Genomic DNA, 17,295 nt, shown 5'->3' on the forward strand with positions numbered 1-17,295 from the left:
TATCTCCTTGTTTCCAGGGTCCAGCACACCAGAGGTGCTCACTAAATATCTAAAACAGGTTCTTAGACACTTGGAGCCTGTTTACTGTTACTTTGCACACAATTCTAACAAAGTGTAAGGAGACTGTCGGGGCAGCCATGACTGACAGTAATTTTTTAAAAAATGAAAGCTAAAATAGTGAAAAACAGAGAGAAAATTATACACAACAGGTAGGAGAACTTAAAAGGCGAAACAACTTGGAAGCGTAGGACTGGGGCAAATTGCTGCTTGTAGCTCCACAGCCACAGAGGCTGATGTTACCAAGCGACAGGCCTGGACATTCCCTGGTACTCTAGAATGTGGCTGTAGAGTATCAGAAATGTTACACTGTACTCTGTCTCATGCACAGTGGGGATGCTAGACTGGGGTCACAACCCTGGCTCCCTTCTGGGCCTCTGCCACCAACCTACTGGGAGATGCAGCCAAGGAAACTCTCCTTTAAGACCTCAGTTTTCTCAGGCGTTAGAGAAGGCAGCTGAACAGTTATTTCTAGGGTAAGAACTTCCCAGTGGTAGGACGTGTCAGATGGGGACAAAGGTAATTCAGTTTCGGCAAAATTCCATTTAAAATCACTCAAAGGGTTTTGCTTGGGAGGAGTTAAGCCCTCAGCATCCTGGAAAGCTCACCTCTGCGGAACACTCCTCATCCTCAGTATTCGGCTCTGTTCTAGCACCCACCCCGCCCTTCCAGTGGTCTCTGAGTAAGGACCCTAGAAAGCGTCACAGAATTGGACAGTCTGGGGGCTGGGCTGGGGGCCAGGTACTTACCAGGAACAGGTGCCGAGGGCGTCTGCTTTTCCCTGTTACTTTCATCAGGGTCCCCTCCTTCAGAAACTCCTGTGGGGAGAGAAGCAGACCTGGGGAATCAGGCTAATGCCTGCTGCCATCCTAAGGAAGGGTGGGGAAAAGGCCCTGAGTGGGAAACCAAAGTTACGATGCTTCCCAAAGTGCCACAGAATGGCTCCGAGTGAATTCCCAGCATCAGGGAGATGCCCGTGTTTGCCCCAACAGCACTGGAGACAGACAGGCAGCTCTGCTTCTTAGGAGCACCCCACCTTGACTTATCCCAAGCCCCAGACACTGTGCTGGCTTCCCAGTGATCCAGACAGGGACTCTTTCCCTGATTTGCTGCCACGAGGAGACCTTCAGAATGGAGCCTCTGAAGGTTTGCTAAAACAGCTGAGGACCTGTGAACAGTTGCTACAGGCTCTGTGATTCTGGAAGGTGTTACTTAAAAATAAATAAAATAGATGTTTAACAAATAGTTACTAACCTGATGACCCAGGGCCAAAACACCAAATGTGATTTTACACAATCTCAGACCAGTGTTATGCCTGCTAATTCTGAGCAAATTATCTTGAGCACAACCTCTCATTTCTTTCTCTTGTCCTTCATGGACCATAGCAGGTGACCAACACACTTTTTATTATTTTTGGGCTGAGTTTTAGGCTTTCCATTTGGAAGCTTAGAAGTGGGTAAATTTGTCTCTTGAAAAATGTTATTATTTTAAGATGATTTGTTGGGGCTCTTGAGAATGGTTTTCCTGATTTCCCAGCAATGCTGGGCTAAACTAAAAATACTCGGCGTCTCTTCTTCTCAGAGGTGAAAAGAACCACAGGGCACACTAAACCCAAATGGTACTGTTTCTTTAAAGGTCCTGAAAGTGGAAAACCCCAGGGGTGGGAGGCGGCCCATGGGCCTTGTGAGCCCAGCAGAGCCCGGGCCCTGCCCTCCCTCCCTCTCTCCACGGGTAAACAGCACCTGCAGCCAGGCCTGTCTGGGACCAGCCCAGTTGAACAATGGGTCTTATCAGAGCCTCGCCCGATGGCCTGCCTACCAGGCCGCCCTCTGTCCCTGCCCATGTCGGCGGTGGCACTCACCCTTCCTGGCTGGAGGAGATCCCCTTGGCCCCGAACACTGTGCTCAATGTGGACCAACTTCTGCAGGTTTTCCTATGGGTGGGAGGAGAGCAAGGGAGAGATGGTCAGGACCCCTTCAAGGGGTCTTATTCCCTCTGTTAGGAGTGGCATTGCTTCTACTTCAGAGGAGGAAAACGGAACCCAGAAGGGCCTTGCCCAAAATCTGACCTCCTGTCAGTGGCAGGTTTAGGACCTGGGCGTGGGTCTGCAGGATGCCCGGCACGTGGCCTGCCTATCCTCAGGCTAGCCCCTCTGGGCCTGGATCCGATGTTGCCATCTTCTGCAGGCCATGGGCAAAGTCACTTGCCCTTGCTGTGCTATCTGATACCGATATATATCTCCAGGCCATGGCTCCTACTCTACATCTGCATACCCCATAAGGCCTGGAGCATCCAGACTCCAGACCAGACTGTCTCTCTGGGCTTACAGCCTGGGGTGGGGCCTCTGAGGGAGAATAATCAAGAACACGTTCCACCAGGGGAAGAAATACATCTGTGCTCCTTGAAGAAAAATAAGTGTGTCTGGGAACTGTTGGCCCTCACTGGGTTACCCACAACATGCAGGGACATGCCTCCCTTCCCTCTGTACAGCACCCCATTATACTAGAAATAACGAGCGTCTAACCCATGGGGTGGGTGCCCCCTGAGCCTTATGCAGGGTCAGGCTGCATGTCAATTAACGAGGTGAAAATTGTATGTAGGAAAATTGCCTTGAAGATCCTTTTACCCTGTCCATAGTTTTGGGCACAAAATTCTGCACATTAGAAATGTGTAGCAGTTGTTCCATTTCCACTCATGATGTAGAATGCTGCAAGAGAACAGTGTCCCTAGCCTGATAATAAGAAAAGGCTAATCTACTAGAGCCCTGGCTCTTCTTACATCTGCTAGTGAGCAGAAGTCACAAGGCCACCAATGGACCTGAATCCCAAAGATTGACAAGCCCCTTCACAGCGACATGAGACACATGCACTGTTGCCAACACACAGGAGGAAGAGGCGGCCAGCATAAAGGAGGATGAGAAGAAAGCAGCTAAAATGTTAATGGATTCTGAAAGGTCAGGTGTGGGCTGGTGGGACAGTTTAAAATAACAGAGAGCCTCAGACGCCAGGCACATCTGCAGTCACTTGCGAGCTCTTTTCTAGCAGTTCCTGCCAGGTGCTCACAAGGAAAACTAGAGGCAGGGCAGGGGGCCAGAAAGAAGCCCCCTTGGTGGTGAAGGCATGCAGGTTGCCACTGGGGGGCTGGCATAAAATCCCAGCCCCCTCTCTTGTATAAAACCCTCAGCCCCTGGGAGAGGCCAAGAAATCCACTCCCAGAGGGCAGGCCAAGTGCCACTCACTGCTCCTGGGGATAGGGCAGAAGTAAAAGCTGTCTTCCCTGAGGAGAAGGGAGATACCCCCTTAGGCCCAGGATTGTGCATGAATACAAAGCAGAAACCCATCCAAGCCCTGCCACAGCCATAGCCGTGTTTGGCTACCATGCAGAGGAGGGACAGCATGGCAGAGAAAGCCTGGCTAGCAGGCCCTGCCTAAGACCAAGGCTTTGTCCCAGGAAGCAGAGACTTGGGAGTGCAGTGCTGCATAACAGGAAACAGCAGTCTCTCTCTGAGAAGGGGCAAGAGCATGGAGAGAGGCCCCATCTGTGGTGCAGGGGTTGCTAAAAGCTACAGGTAGAGAAGAAAAGTAAGAAAAGCTCTCTGGCATCTCAGGCCCCACAAACAGTGCCAGGTAATAGCAGCCCCCTCTGGATGAGTGTGACATCTGTGGGGCTCTGAAGGTGACAGAGCAGTAACAGAATCCAAACCCAACTCCCACCCCTTACGTGAATGGCATGATTAAAACACAGGCACTCCCACTGCTGGGGTAGATACTCCCCCAGTCTCCACAATTCTTCCAACACATATTGTCGGCATTCGATCAAACATTATGAGAAATATAAAAAGCAAGAACAAACCCCAACTCGTTTTCAAGAAATAAAGCATTCAACAAAACAAGAAGGAGAGGTGACACAAATGTTAGAACCATCAGACAGGGACTTAAGAGTAATGGCGATTGTTCTAAGAAATAAAATCTGTTCAGAGAGTAGGATGGTGGTTGCCAGGGGCTGGGGGAAGGGCTCAGTGTTTAGTCAGGACAGTTTCAGTTGGAGACGGTGCAGAAGTTCTAAAGGCAGATGGTGGTGATGGTCAAACAACAATGTCAATGTGCTTCATGCTGATGAACAGTGCACTTAGAAATGGCTAAGATGGTCCATTTTATGGGGCGCCTGGGTGGCTCAGTGGGTTAAAGCCTCTGCCTTCAGCTCGGGTCATGATCTCAGGGTCCTGGGATTGTGCCCGCATTGGGCTCTCTGCTCAGTGGGGAGCCTGCTTCCTCCTCCCTCTCTCTGCCTGCCTCTCTGCCTACTTGTGGTCTCTATCTGTCAAATAAATAAATAAGATCTTTAAAAAAAAGAAATGGCTAAGATGGTCCATTTTATGTTACGTGTATTGTACTTCAATACAAAAATTTTTTGAAGTCTATTTAAAAAAATGACAGTGAAAATCAGAGCCCAGACATACACCTGTACCCTCACTCTGTTCTAAAGGGTGACAGTTTACTTTCATGCTATGGGGAAGAGGACAGTCAATGGCTAATTTGATCTAAAGCCTTGAAAGCCTGAACTTGCAAGCAGATGTGGGATTTTCCTTCTGGGAATCTGAGGCTTGGTCTGAGTGACTGCAGTTAGAAGCAAGGTGCCTCCACTCTCTGATGCAACCTGTGACCATTTCCTGAAGGAGTTCCCAGTACTCACAAACCTGGAGCCAACTCTAAACGTCCAGGCCTACATTTCATGACATTCCTCAGGGCTGGGTGAAGAAAAGACAGACCCGATGTGGGAAAGAGAGGAACAGTCCTTGTGTACATCTCTGTGCGTCAGTGAAAGAGGAGCAGGGCCATGTGCATGGACAGGCGGATATGTTTTCACGCAAGAATATGTGTGAGGTTGCAGGTCTGAACCTGTAACTGACCCGTGCAGGCATGTCAGGCTGGTGGCTAAGAAAGGTTCCCATTCAAACCCAGCTCCCACGCTGAGACCTGAGGGATCGTGGGTGAAGCAACCTGTCTCTCCAGGCCTCAGTTTCCTTGCTTGTGACACTGGGCTGATAATAGTTCCCCTGAGGATTAGAGAACATAGGGCGCCCTGCTCAACAGAGACAGCCGTGGTCACCAGGAGAAGGATGCTACACAGGAATCTGCCACAGCCTTTCCTGAAAAGCTAGTGAGGATGACTTCTCCCCCTTCTAAAACTTTCCCATCCTGTCTTCCTTACTGCTCCCATTGCTCCCTTGTCCTCCATCAAAATATGAGGATCACGGCAGGGGAGGGGTCACCTGGGCCACTGCTCTTAGAGTCACACTTCCCAAAGCCTCTCCCATCACCTAACAGTTTTCTGTTAACAGGCTGCTAAATGGATTTATAGTTTGGCTTGGCTGTCAGTACTCTGTCCTAGTGAGCTTATTAGTGGCATTTCAGACCTGGTGTCAGGTGGGTACGTGGGCCCCATTTTAGGGTGGTGGGATGTGGCTCGTCCTAGAAAACATATCTCTAACTTAGCTACCTTTGTGGGGAGTTACAGCAATGGTTTGATGTGAGCATAAAACCCATGTGAATGCTACCGCCTCCAGGAAACCTTCCCTGGTTCTTACAACCAATAAGTACTTCCCAGATTCTACTGAAGCCAATGTGGAGACGCAGAAGGCTTTATAAAATGGGGGATTGGCACCACCAGACATATTTTAACAGGATCACTCTGAATGAAATGGCAGGGTTGGAGGTGATGAGGCCTGAGGTGGGTAGTGGCCATGGGGAGGGAGAGGCAGAGCCCCAGCCTGTCCTTTAGCCTCTCAAGCCACTGAGCTCTGCCCCGGCATTGGGCAGGACCCACCTGTCCACGGCCCAGGCAGAGTCCTAGCCTGATCCCAGGAAGTGTGCAGTAGGGGCTGCTAATCCAGAGCAGGCCCAGTGTGGTATCCCCAGGCAGCTGGAGAGACAGAAGCCAGCCTGTGCCAGGCACAGTACCTAACCCCCGTCTTCAAGAAAGCTGGGGGAAGGCACTGCGGGGGCTCTGGCTGCAGCGCCTCCAGTTCCTTCTGCAGGAGGGTGCCACCTGCAGGAGGGAAGACAAGGCCCTTCCTGGCCCAGTCTTCCTTTTTGGAAACAGAGGCATCCCTGGCTAAGCGAGATGCAGAGAAGCCAGCCCATCTGCTGCTACGTCCATCACAACGGGGCAGGGGACGCCAAAGCATTCCCGTCTGTGGCTACACTGAAGGAAATCTTACGTATGTACAAGATGCCAAAACAACACGCACCAAGGAGCTCATGGACCCCAGAGCTGGAGGGCAGACGACTCAATGATGATGACATGTCTGATGTACCGATTTTCACATCCAGCTGGCTTTCGCCTCCACACTCAGCACACCATCTCTTCAGACTCTTGTCCTACCTCACCTACCCTGCTCCCATCTTCCACCTATGCTGGGTTGCTCTCTGATCTCTGATGTGACCTATGCTTCTCACTCTCCATGCCTCTGCCCAGGCTAGGCCCCTTTCCTGGCACACCTTTCCTCTCTCTGCTTTTGAGGCATGTGTCCTCCCTGTGGGGGCACCTCCCACATCATCTCTTCTCACAGCCCCGGCTGGCAGGGATGGCTTAGTTCTCCGAACCATGTAGCATTTTCTCTCTCCCTTATGATGCTTATCATGTCCACATGTTTACTCCTCCATACACTGTGATATCCTCTGTGCTGGGATTCATGTCTTAACTCTGTATCACCAGGCCCCAACACAAGACTGACATGGAGTAGGTGTCCCATAGATGTGACTCTCCTCCTCTTCCTCTACCTGTGGATGACTCACTAAAACAATGCTCTGTGTATTTGCCATAGCAGAGCTGAGGAAGTACTCGGCAGGCATAGCACCATCACTCCCACCTCGGCCCGTGGAACGTATTACTAACTGACCACCAAACTCCTTCCCCCTGAGCCCCCCTCAGCCTCAGGATACTTCTCAACACAAAGCTCTGGTCTCACCTTAGTGGAGCAGAAAATATGGGACAAAAGTAATCAACATACCACTCGAATAGAGTTGGGATGTGGGATAAAGTTGGCCATCCTTGGCAGAAAACTATTTACTAAATACCAGGTACACTCTGGCAGAACCAGGCGTGCACTCAGAGCTCACATATTCTTGTGGACAAGTGGTTTTCAAACTTTTGTGAGCAAAATATCTACCTGGGGTATTTGTTAAAAATGTATATCCCTGGACCTGCCCCAAAGATATTCTAAGGAGTGCCTAGGAATCTGTAACTTACAAGGCACTCCAGGTGCTGAAGCAGAGGGTCTCAGACCACAATCAGGACATTACTCACCAGATCTGTACAAGTCTGTAGCCCCCTCACTACTGTAATGGTGAACCAGAGACCCAGACAGGAATACACAGTACCTGAGGTCACACAGCAAGTGTCAGGGCCAGAACCCGAGGGCCAAGAACTCTTTGCCAGGTCCCAGCAGATGGTTGCCTGTAGCACCCCCAGAAGTGGAGTATCACAAGGCAGACCTGGGCAGGCTAGAGGGAGTCCCAGACCTGAATCCCAGAGAAGGGGCCCAGGAAACAGACTTACCCCTTGCTCCATGCTGTCGTTGGCACGGTCTGTGACTTTGGAGATGAGCGTCAGTGCACCTGTGGAGGGTAGCAGAGAAGATAGCAGGCCTTCTGTAGAGGAGGGCCAGTCCAGGAGCCACCATCCTCGCCTCTTTTCTGTCCTCTCCTCTCTCCCACCCACTCCCCAAGATCACTGCAGTTGCAGGGGCTTGTCTGTGGGTGGCACCAAGTTTTCCCACAGCTGGATCAGGTTACAGGCCCAACCCTTGTTGTGCTACTACTGCCTAAGTGTCCTTGGCAGTGACTTGACCACTTTATACCTTAGTTCCCTTGGCTGTAAACTGAATATGTTAAAATAGGGACTGCCCTGGTAGTTCATATGCATGGACAGTCACATAGAACTGGGAGGAAATAGGGACAGTACGGTGACTTTCTGAGACCTGACACCACCTCCTAGCACCAAATTCTGATTACTGCCCTCTTCTTTGACTGGGTGATAGCCCATCCCAGGGATGCCTGTGCCTGAGGTGAGGGGGAATCATCTCAGAAGCCCCAGAGGTTTCCTGCCCACTGCATATCCAGCTGCCAGGGAGGGGGCTATATCCTACACCAGAGCTGGGAGAACAGGGACCTAAAGAGGAACATGTCCTCATCCTCCAGGTTTATGCTGCACTTACCCTGCGTGTTATCGTACTCAGCTGAGTCCGGACAAAGGTTGTTTAAATAGTCTGCAAGGGAAAAAAAAAAAAAAAAGTCTTCAAGGAGAACAAGAGCCAGGGTCAGTTTGCCCCTGGGAGGCCAGTACCTCCTGTCCCCAGCAGGAGGCCCCCTTCTAGACTTGGAGGAAAAGTGCCAGAATGGGGTATCCACCCTCTCACCCCTGTTAGCCCTCCACACCACCACACTAGAACAAAACAGCCTCCTGAATCATCACCAGCATCACTGCCAGCACTGCTAGTCATTCACTCATTCAACAAGTCTCCACTGAGTGCTTGCTGTGTGCCGGGCACTGTGCTATGCCTTTGGCATATGGACACAGACAAGGTGAATCCCTGCCTCTTGAGAAGCACATTGTCTACTGGGGGAACAGATGTGACCATCAACACAGTGGAGTGTGATATAGTAAACCTTTAACACATTTATACCCACAAGCTCTACATGGGCTGGCCTCTCTCCAGTGACTTCTCCATGTCACTCACTCATTCTGGCAATGCTGGCACTCTTACTATTGCTTGAACATGCCAAGCCTGTTACCCCCAGGCCCTTGCACTCACTACTCCCTCTACCGGTACTCTCTTTCTCCAGGTCTTCATAGGGTTTGTGTCCTCACTTGGCAGAGATCTCTATGGAGTGTTACCTCCTCAGAGAGGTCCTTCCTGAGTGCTGTATCTAATTCAGAGCCCTATTACCCCCATCCCCTCAGCCTGCTTTATTTTCTTCAGATCTCTTATCACTGACATATCTTTATTTCCTTGTTAGTTTGTTAAAGTATAAGCTCCACAGTGTCACAGAGTTTTGGCTATTTAATTCACTGCTGTATCTCTAGCATCTAGCACAGAACCTTGTACACAGTAGACGCTTGATATACATTCCCTGAATTAGATGAACAAATTCCATGTCTGTTGGCCCTAATATACTTTCCTTATGGCCTTGGTCACTACCTGGAATTACACGCATATCTCTATGTGTGGGTGTCCATCTCCCTTACTGGGACAGCAGTTCCCCAGGAGTGGTGTCTTTGTCCATTTGGGAGTCAGCTGGGTAAATGAGTCTGGAGCTTAGGAGAGAGGTGTGGTATTTCTGGCAGGTGGAGGGAGGGAAGGGATGACTCCCTGTGGAGAGTTTGTAATACAGGAAGGAAGGAAAGAGGACCTAGCACTGAGCCCCAAGAAACACTGACATTAATGAAAGAGTGGACATCGGGAGGTTGTCAACACAGATGGAGAAGGGTAGTAGAGAGGTCTCAGGGAGGCAGGGGGGAAGAGTAAGTATATCACAGAAGCCTCAGAATAAGAGGGCTGAAAAGCAGAAAGTGGTCAGTGGTTAAGCCACAGAGATGGCCACAGCAGGTTCAAAGTGGAAAATGACCACTGATTGGGCCATAAGAAGGGCTTGGTGATAAGAACAGCTTTAGGGAAACAAGACATCCACCAAGGAAATGCAGAATGGGGGAAGGGATGAGTTTCTGTGTTTTAGGATGGGGGAGGCTGAAGTAAGACACAGAAGGTGGCCACTGAAGTGAGGTTTCCATGTCGGCAGCAGGGGGTCCAAAGCTCAGCTGGAGGGAAGGTGGGGGCAGAGTCTAGCGTGTCTGGAGAAGCAGGTGCCAGGAACTGAGAGTAGTCCTCCCTCTACCCATTCCCACCATGGTAGGAGGAGAGGTTGTCATCACACAGTTGGCCACCGTCACCAGCACCCCTCCTCAGATGCCTCCCCCCCCACATCACCTCAGTGCACCCTGACCTCCTGTCGGGCTCACCTGTGAGGAGCACTTGGTACTGGAAGAGGCGCTGAACCACCCGCAGCAGCCGGTGCTTCACATTCTGGCCACCTCCTTGCTGACTCTGCTGCTCCCAAGAGACAAGAAGGACAGAACTCCATCAGAGACCTCTGTCTCAAGGCACCAGGCTCACGGCATCCTTCATACACTGTTCCATCCACACATTTTCCTTGTCACACTGAGCTTCTCCCCAATCTATAAAACTAGGATCCCCTCCTCCAGGAAGTCCTCCCAGATTAGCACCACCCTGCTGTGACAGTTCCTTCCTTCAAGCTCACAGTCAGTGCTATATTCAGTAGCATGGATCTACTAGTCCCTGCTTTGCATCTAATGTTAGTAAAAGGGAAAAAGCCCCCATTTTTCTGTCTAGTAACTGGATACGCAGTTTGTTGGTCCATTGTTGGTCACTCCAATGGCTGGGGCCCTAGCTTGCTTTATGCTTTTCTACTGGGACAGGAGAATGGTCACTAAAACCCTCACCATGGTGGGGGCTCATAGAGTTGTCATCGATCATCCATGAGGGAATGATCTTGGTTCTAGGTCTTCCCTCCTACTGGGTCACCCTCTCCTCCCACAGCCAGGTCTTCCCCTCTGGCCTCAGACCTAACAAGAAGCCCTACTGATTTACAATAAGCCCTTCCATGCCCACCCCACCCTCTATCCTTAGGGCAGGTTCTTAGAGGACCAAGGGACCCACCTCGAACTCACGGACAGCAGCTGCCAGCCGGGGAGAATGCAGGCAGTTCTCACTGAGCAGACTCAGATACCTGTCGAACTGCAGGATGTGAGTGGCATGGTGGTCAAAATCCTGCTCCCGGGCCAGGAAGACGTCAGCCACCTTCTGCTGGCCCTCCCTGCAGCAGGGGAGAGGGATGGGACAGCGAGAACTCAGCCTTTTGACCAGCGCAGTGTTCACTGGTGAGCGCTGGAGTCACATTACTGGGTGGCAACCCCAGCTTGACCCTCTTGTGCTCGTTTTACTTTAGGTAAGTGACTGAACATCTGTGTCTCGGCTTCTGCATCGGTCAGAATGGTGGAGACACCATTTCACATGCTGGGTTTTAAGAGCCCCCCGCCCAGTGCAATGGAAGGAAGTAGGGGCAGGAGTCCATGGATAGCTCACCAGTGCAACAGCCTCTCCCCCAGCTCCTCCAGGATCCCCTGATGAAGGTCTCGGATGGCTGGGAGTTCACTCAGGCCACGCCTCAGCTCCTCCCTGGCCAACGTGTCCTTGCCCTCCTGGTCTATTTCATCCAAGACCCTCATGACAGCTCCGTGGAAATCCTGAAACACCAAAGGCCTGTTACCACAGCTCACAGGACTGAGCACAAGTCCTCCCTGGGAGCTCCCCCCATGGCTTTGAAGCCCTGACCTACACAGATAGTATAGGACTTTTGGCCAGCATTTCAGACCCCAGCATTCTCACCTGTAAAACAGGGGTGATAACACACACCCGGTGACCACAGATAACTCGTGCCCCAAAAGCACCCAATACAATGCCTGCTACAGTGGAGGGTGTTAAGCATGTTCATTCCTGAACTTGGGTCATGCTCTTCGGGTAATCCCCTCTTTGAAGTAATATACAGTGCTCTACCATTATCCATCTTTGAAAAGGTTCATGCACTGTGTTGCTTTAAAACAAAGGCTAGGGGTGCCTGGGTGGCTCAGTGGGTTAAAAGCCTCTGCCTTCGGCTCAGGTCATGATCCCAGGGTCCTGGGATCGAGCCCTGCATCACATCGGACTCTCTGTTCAGCGTGGAGCCTGCTTCCCTTTCTCTCTCTCTGCCTGTCTCTCTGCCTACCTGTGATCTCAGTCTGTCAAATAAATAAATAAAAATCTTAAATAAATAAATAAATAAATAAATAAAAATAAAACAAAGGCTAAAGAAATCACAGGCAACTCCTCTATGGTGTGTTAAGCAGTCACTGAAAATGATACAGATGGTGACTATGTACAGATATTCATGTCCTAGAGCCAGGAATCAAGAAGGGATACAAAGTTGTCTTTCTACCTTAACATAGTCCTGTAAAACAGAAACAAAGGAAAAAGCTAAAAGGAAATGAATCAAAATGTAAATAGTAGTTGTATCAGGGCTCTAAGATTAGGAATGATTTTTTTCTTCCCTGTTTTCTAAAATTTCTGTATTATGATTAATTACTTAAAAATTCAACTAAATTGAATGAACATTAAAATGATAACAAATGCAAAACATTTTTCTCACAAGAAAAAGTTTTTATCTTCAAATATACCTGCTCTTGCATGAACCAGAGCTCTGTAGTTTTAAATGTATGGAATATACTGAAACCACCTCAAATTGTGGAGCAGTGCTCATCAGGAAAAACTTTAGCATCAGAGGTCATGTGATCCAGTCCAAATAAAGGTCAAATCACCTTTATAATATTTAGGAAAGATGACCACACTGCCTTGTTTGATTGCCTCCCTGATGGAGAACTCACTGCTGAGCAAGACAGTTAATTCCACTGCTGAACGGTTTTCATTGCTAGAATGGTCTCTTTACACTGAGATCTGAAAGGGGAAAATGCCAGAGAGGATGAGCAGCCCCTCCTCCAGGAAGTCCTACTGATGTTCTCTCACAGTAAAGGAATGCAGGAGAAGGGGAGGGCTAGGAAAAAAAGGCAGGGAGGTAGGTCAGGGTCAGAGAGAGGGACAAGGGGAAAGAGAAAGAAAAATGAGAAAGCAGAGAGAAAGAGAACGACGGAGGGGAGAGAGATAGGGGAGAAGGGACTGACGGAGAGAGCAGGACAGAGAATGGGAGAGGCAGCACATTCTCCTGCGTCCTCCCCTCCTCCAGTATCTGTAATGAGGCTGTCGTCAGACAGAGGACACCAGATGTGGGGGTTACAAAGGTCTCTACTTCCTGAACACCTCATCCTGTCTGAAGCTGACCTCCTGCTGCTGCAACTTGTTCTGCCAGGAATTGGGGGGAAGGATTAGGAGAGGGTGGCTCACCCTGGCCTGTGGTTCCAAGGAGGGAGAATGAGCTGGCTTTTCCTGAGGCCGGCCCTCATCAGCCCTAGTCAAGTGCAATTTGAAGGTCTCAGGACACCTCTAGTCCCATCACTGAGGTCAGAAACTTGGGGCTGAGTCTTGAACTAATGAAGAGACTCTCTGGCTGAAGGCATGTGTGTCCTTAAGTGGATGCCACATGCTAGAGCTCTAATTAGAAACCAAATCCCATTGCACCTAAGCTTCCAGAGCCTTTCCTGAAAGCATGTTTCAGGGGGTGGAGAAAGTGTCATCTACAAGTGAGAGGCAAGTAGGGGGAGGTGGTGTTTAGTTCTTATTTCCGCCCACAGCTGGCTCTGGGACACTGGGGTTGTTCTGAACCTGGAGTGGGGGTTTCTCTGCTGACACAGGGCAGGAGGACCCTCCCACTCTTCCTTATGAGTCTCCATGGTTAGGACCCAGCCTCCAGCCCTGCAGGTTCTTCTCAGCCTTGGCATCCCAGAGAAAGAAAGAAAACATCCTGATGTAGACAGTAATCTCTCTTGATTGGGCAACTGGCTGACAGGACTTTCAACACATTGTTATTGGCTCTGCGCCAGGTTTAAGCTCGGATACACCAGAAGAGCAGTTGATGACTGTGGATAAGCTGTCACCTATATGAGCCTCCGTTTCCTCACCTGTAAAATGGGGATAACAGTACCACTAAGCACAGCACAAGGCTGCTGAGAGGCTCATCCTTACATTTAAAACTACTTTGTAAACTGTGAAGTGCTGTCCCCATGGCAGTTGTGATTATATTGTAGTTATGACATTTTCAGAGCAGGGTTACATCTGTTTTGTTTCCTGCTGTGTTTCTAAAGTCCAACAGAGCATGTGACACAGAGGAGTTTTATATTACTCACTGACTACTGACTGACTGAAAGACCTTTAATTAATGGAAAAGGAGAGTGAGCCACAGGGAAGCCAAGATCATAATTCGGTCACTCTGCCGTCCAGACCAGCACATAAAGGGAAAGAGGGTGAAGGCGAGGGAGAGAAGGAAGGACAAGCAAAGACAAGACTGATGGCTGCATGTGCATTGGACCCCAGGGAACTGAAATATTAACTGCTCTGCAAGCTAGTTTCTCATCTGTAATTAATTCTCACTAAATTGACTCAGTCCCAACGGGCAGTATGGCCATCATCAACATGACTCATTTCAAAAACCAGAGCATAATTGGACTCGCCACAAACATCCGTTCTTAAAACTCATGCATTGGCTGGCAGTGCCAAGTGCCAGCCACACCATCCATCACTCCCTAAAAGGTTTCTGCTGTCTCAACAGTTCTGGCCATTACTACACCCAGGGTCTCTCAGACGGAAGAAGAAAGGAGGTAGGAGATACCCGACTTTTATCCCCTTATTCATTCAACATATATTCTGACTGACTGTTCTGCATGAAGCCCTGAGGAAAGAGTGAAAGCAGGAAATGCTATTCTGCCCTCAGAGTTTGCAATCTAGAGAAAAAGAGGAGTGAAACCACAATTTTTACTCAGAGGTGTAAGTGCTGTGATGGAGAAAAGCATAGGATCCACAGCTAGCCACAAGGGAGACATGGCTTACCTCTCAGAAAGCATGCCAGAAAGGCAACACCTCCACTGAGATAAGAGGGGGCTGTTTCAGGCAGAGGGACAGCATGTGCAAAGGCCCTGAGGTGGAGAAGGAAGTAACTTGAGTATGTCTTGGGTACAGTGTGTGTGTGCACCTTGCAGGAAATGTATAGGATTAGATGGCACTATTATTATATTATTATGATGGCACTGGAAGATCATACAGAGAACCCATCCCACAGGGCCCTGCAGGCTTTTAAAGGAACTTGGGTTTCATTCCAGGGTGACAGGGAACTACTGGATCAAATTTCTATCTTAGAAAATTTACTTTGTTGGGAGAACAAACTGGAGGTGGCCAGAATGAGGGCAAGACAAGTGAGAAGGCTGTTCTAGTCGTCCAGGAGAGAGGCCCAGACCCAATGGTGGCCATGGGGATGGAGAGAGGGGATGGATGAGAGATACTAAGGAAGAAGAACTGAATGGCCCAATGCCTGCAGGGTCCAGTCCAAACCCCCTCTGGGCTCTAGGATTTCCTCATCTAGTCCACCTTCTTACCGTGTTCACTTCCCAGATCCCTGTGGAGCTCCTGTTCCAGCCTTAGAGATTCTAGGCTCCAAGCCAACGCCTAGAGAACACAAATGAGTCCTTGTCTACCTGGACAATTGCGTATGTGTGACCTTGGGCAAGTCACTTCATCTCTATGGACCTCAATTTTCTCCTTTGCTAAATTGGGATACAAATACCTTCTTCACAGAGTTTGTGCACATTGCCTTCTGCTATGTTTTAGGATGATTTGTTTTTATGCTTTCCTTCTCCCCTAGGTTGAGGTGCTGTAACCCCAGCACCCAGGCCAGGGAAAGTGAGCAACACAACAGTCAACATATACCGAACATTGCACGCCATCTGAGCTCAACACTGTACAGTCACTTTCCCATCTAGTCCTCAGAACAACCCTTTCACTTTGGCAGTATTATTTCCTTTTGCCAATAAAATAATCAGGTCCAGAGGGGTTAAATAAATTGCCCAAAGCCACTAAGATGGCAAGATTCAAGCCAAAGCCAACCTGATTCCAAAGTCTCGGCTCTTTCCCTTGTTCCTTGCCAATTCCACATTTACAGATGGGCACAGACAGGGAAGTGACTTGCTCAGGTCAAGGAAGTGGAGAACCCAGTTCTCCAGAGTGATGGCCAGGGCTCCTATCCAACCGCAGAGACCATAGGACAGCCTGGTGGAGAGGCCTGAGTGTGAGGACTGCATCTCTGGCTCTGGAGCCCCGACAAGTTTCCTGGAGTTCACAGGTTCTCAGAACTCTGTCCTGGGCTTGTGGGTGGGGTGGTGGAAGTAGGGACCTCCTATGCAGGGCTTAGTCCCTTGGCCCCTTTTTCTCTTTTCCAAACCTACTACTGAGTTTTCTGGGCAGCACAGCATCTCCATCCTCTGGACTAAAAAATTGGTGGGTAGTCAGAATGTCAAACCACTGATGTTGCTGCTAAAAGTCAAGTGCACTCACTGGGATCCCATCTGGCCAAACACACACCAAACTCAACCAAGACCCACATTTACCACAAACATGCACTGGCAGGCCATGAGCTATCCAGGAGACATGGCTTCACCTGGCCTGGTCAGTCACTGGAGGGTACTTTGGAACCCTGAAAACAATTCTGTGTCGGGGCACACAAAGACTTTTTTTATTCTTAAGAGAGGGAGGAAGAGGAAGCGGGGACAGAGTGGGAGGGAGAGAAAATCTTAAGCAGGCTCCACGCTCAGCTCAGAGCCCAATGTGGGGCTCGATCTCATGACTGCAAGATCATGACCTGAGTTGAAATAAAGAGCTAGAAGCTTAAACAACTGAGCTACCTAGGGGTCCCTAGACTTCTTAAACTGTATATAAAAAGTATGAGCCATACAGAAAAAGAAATAAATTGGACTTCATGTTAACAGATTGAATATGGAAAAAGGGAATTTGGTTGTTCTATGTACTACTGCTATTCTTGTCACTTTTCTGTAAAATTGAATTTATTTATTTTTATTATTTTTTAAAGATTTTATTCATTTACTTGACAGACAGAGATCACAAGTAGGCAGAGAGGCAGGCAGAGAGAGAGGAAGGGAAGCAGACTCCCCACTGAGCAGAGTGCCCGATGCAGGACTCGATCCCAGGACCCTGGGATCATGACCCAAGCTGAAGGTAGAGGCTTAACCCACTGAGCCACCCAGGTGCCCCAAAATTGAATTTATTTTTAAATAGAAGTTCGGGGCACCTGGGTGCACAGTTGAGGGACTGACTTTCAAATCATGATCTCAGGGTGGTGAGATTGAGCCCTGTGCCGGGCTCCATGCTCCACACTCATTGTGGGGTCTGCTTGAAATTCTCTCTCCTTCTCCCTCTGCCCCTCCTACCTGTGCTCACTCTCTCACTAAAATAAATAAATCTTTAAAATAGATAGATAGATAGATAGACATACAGAAGTTTAAAATCACGGAAAAAGTAAGATGAAAAATAATAAAATGCTTAGGAATAAATTTAACAAAAGCATACAACCTGTACTCTGGAAACAACAAAACATCACTGAAAGAAATTAAAGAATGGGCGTCACTGAACATCACTGAAAGAAATTAAAGACATTAAAGAATGGGTGG

At 49.2% G+C, this 17,295-nt stretch overlaps 1 protein-coding gene across 3 annotated transcripts in view; it reads right to left on the minus strand.

Annotated features, from left to right (window-relative positions):
- LOC111143940 (FYVE, RhoGEF and PH domain containing 5) overlaps positions 1 to 17,295 on the minus strand; it is a 120,654-nt gene that overhangs the window by 22,367 nt on the left and 80,992 nt on the right. For 2 of the 3 annotated variants that reach the window (XM_022497975.1, XM_022497977.1), the window contains 7 exons: positions 11,222 to 11,382; positions 10,796 to 10,952; positions 10,078 to 10,165; positions 8,276 to 8,326; positions 7,618 to 7,676; positions 1,919 to 1,990; positions 807 to 875 (listed from right to left, as the gene is read on the minus strand). In XM_022497975.1, coding sequence (XP_022353683.1) covers positions 807 to 875; positions 1,919 to 1,990; positions 7,618 to 7,676; positions 8,276 to 8,326; positions 10,078 to 10,165; positions 10,796 to 10,952; positions 11,222 to 11,382 — 657 coding nt within the window. The remainder of the gene's footprint in view (positions 1 to 806; positions 876 to 1,918; positions 1,991 to 7,617; positions 7,677 to 8,275; positions 8,327 to 10,077; positions 10,166 to 10,795; positions 10,953 to 11,221; positions 11,383 to 17,295) is intronic. The other variant, XM_022497976.1, reaches the window with a different exon arrangement.

Source organism: Enhydra lutris, unplaced genomic scaffold, assembly GCF_002288905.1.
Source record: "Enhydra lutris kenyoni isolate GAN:26980312 unplaced genomic scaffold, ASM228890v2 scaffoldscaffold10, whole genome shotgun sequence".
Lineage (NCBI taxonomy): Eukaryota > Metazoa > Chordata > Mammalia > Carnivora > Mustelidae > Enhydra > Enhydra lutris.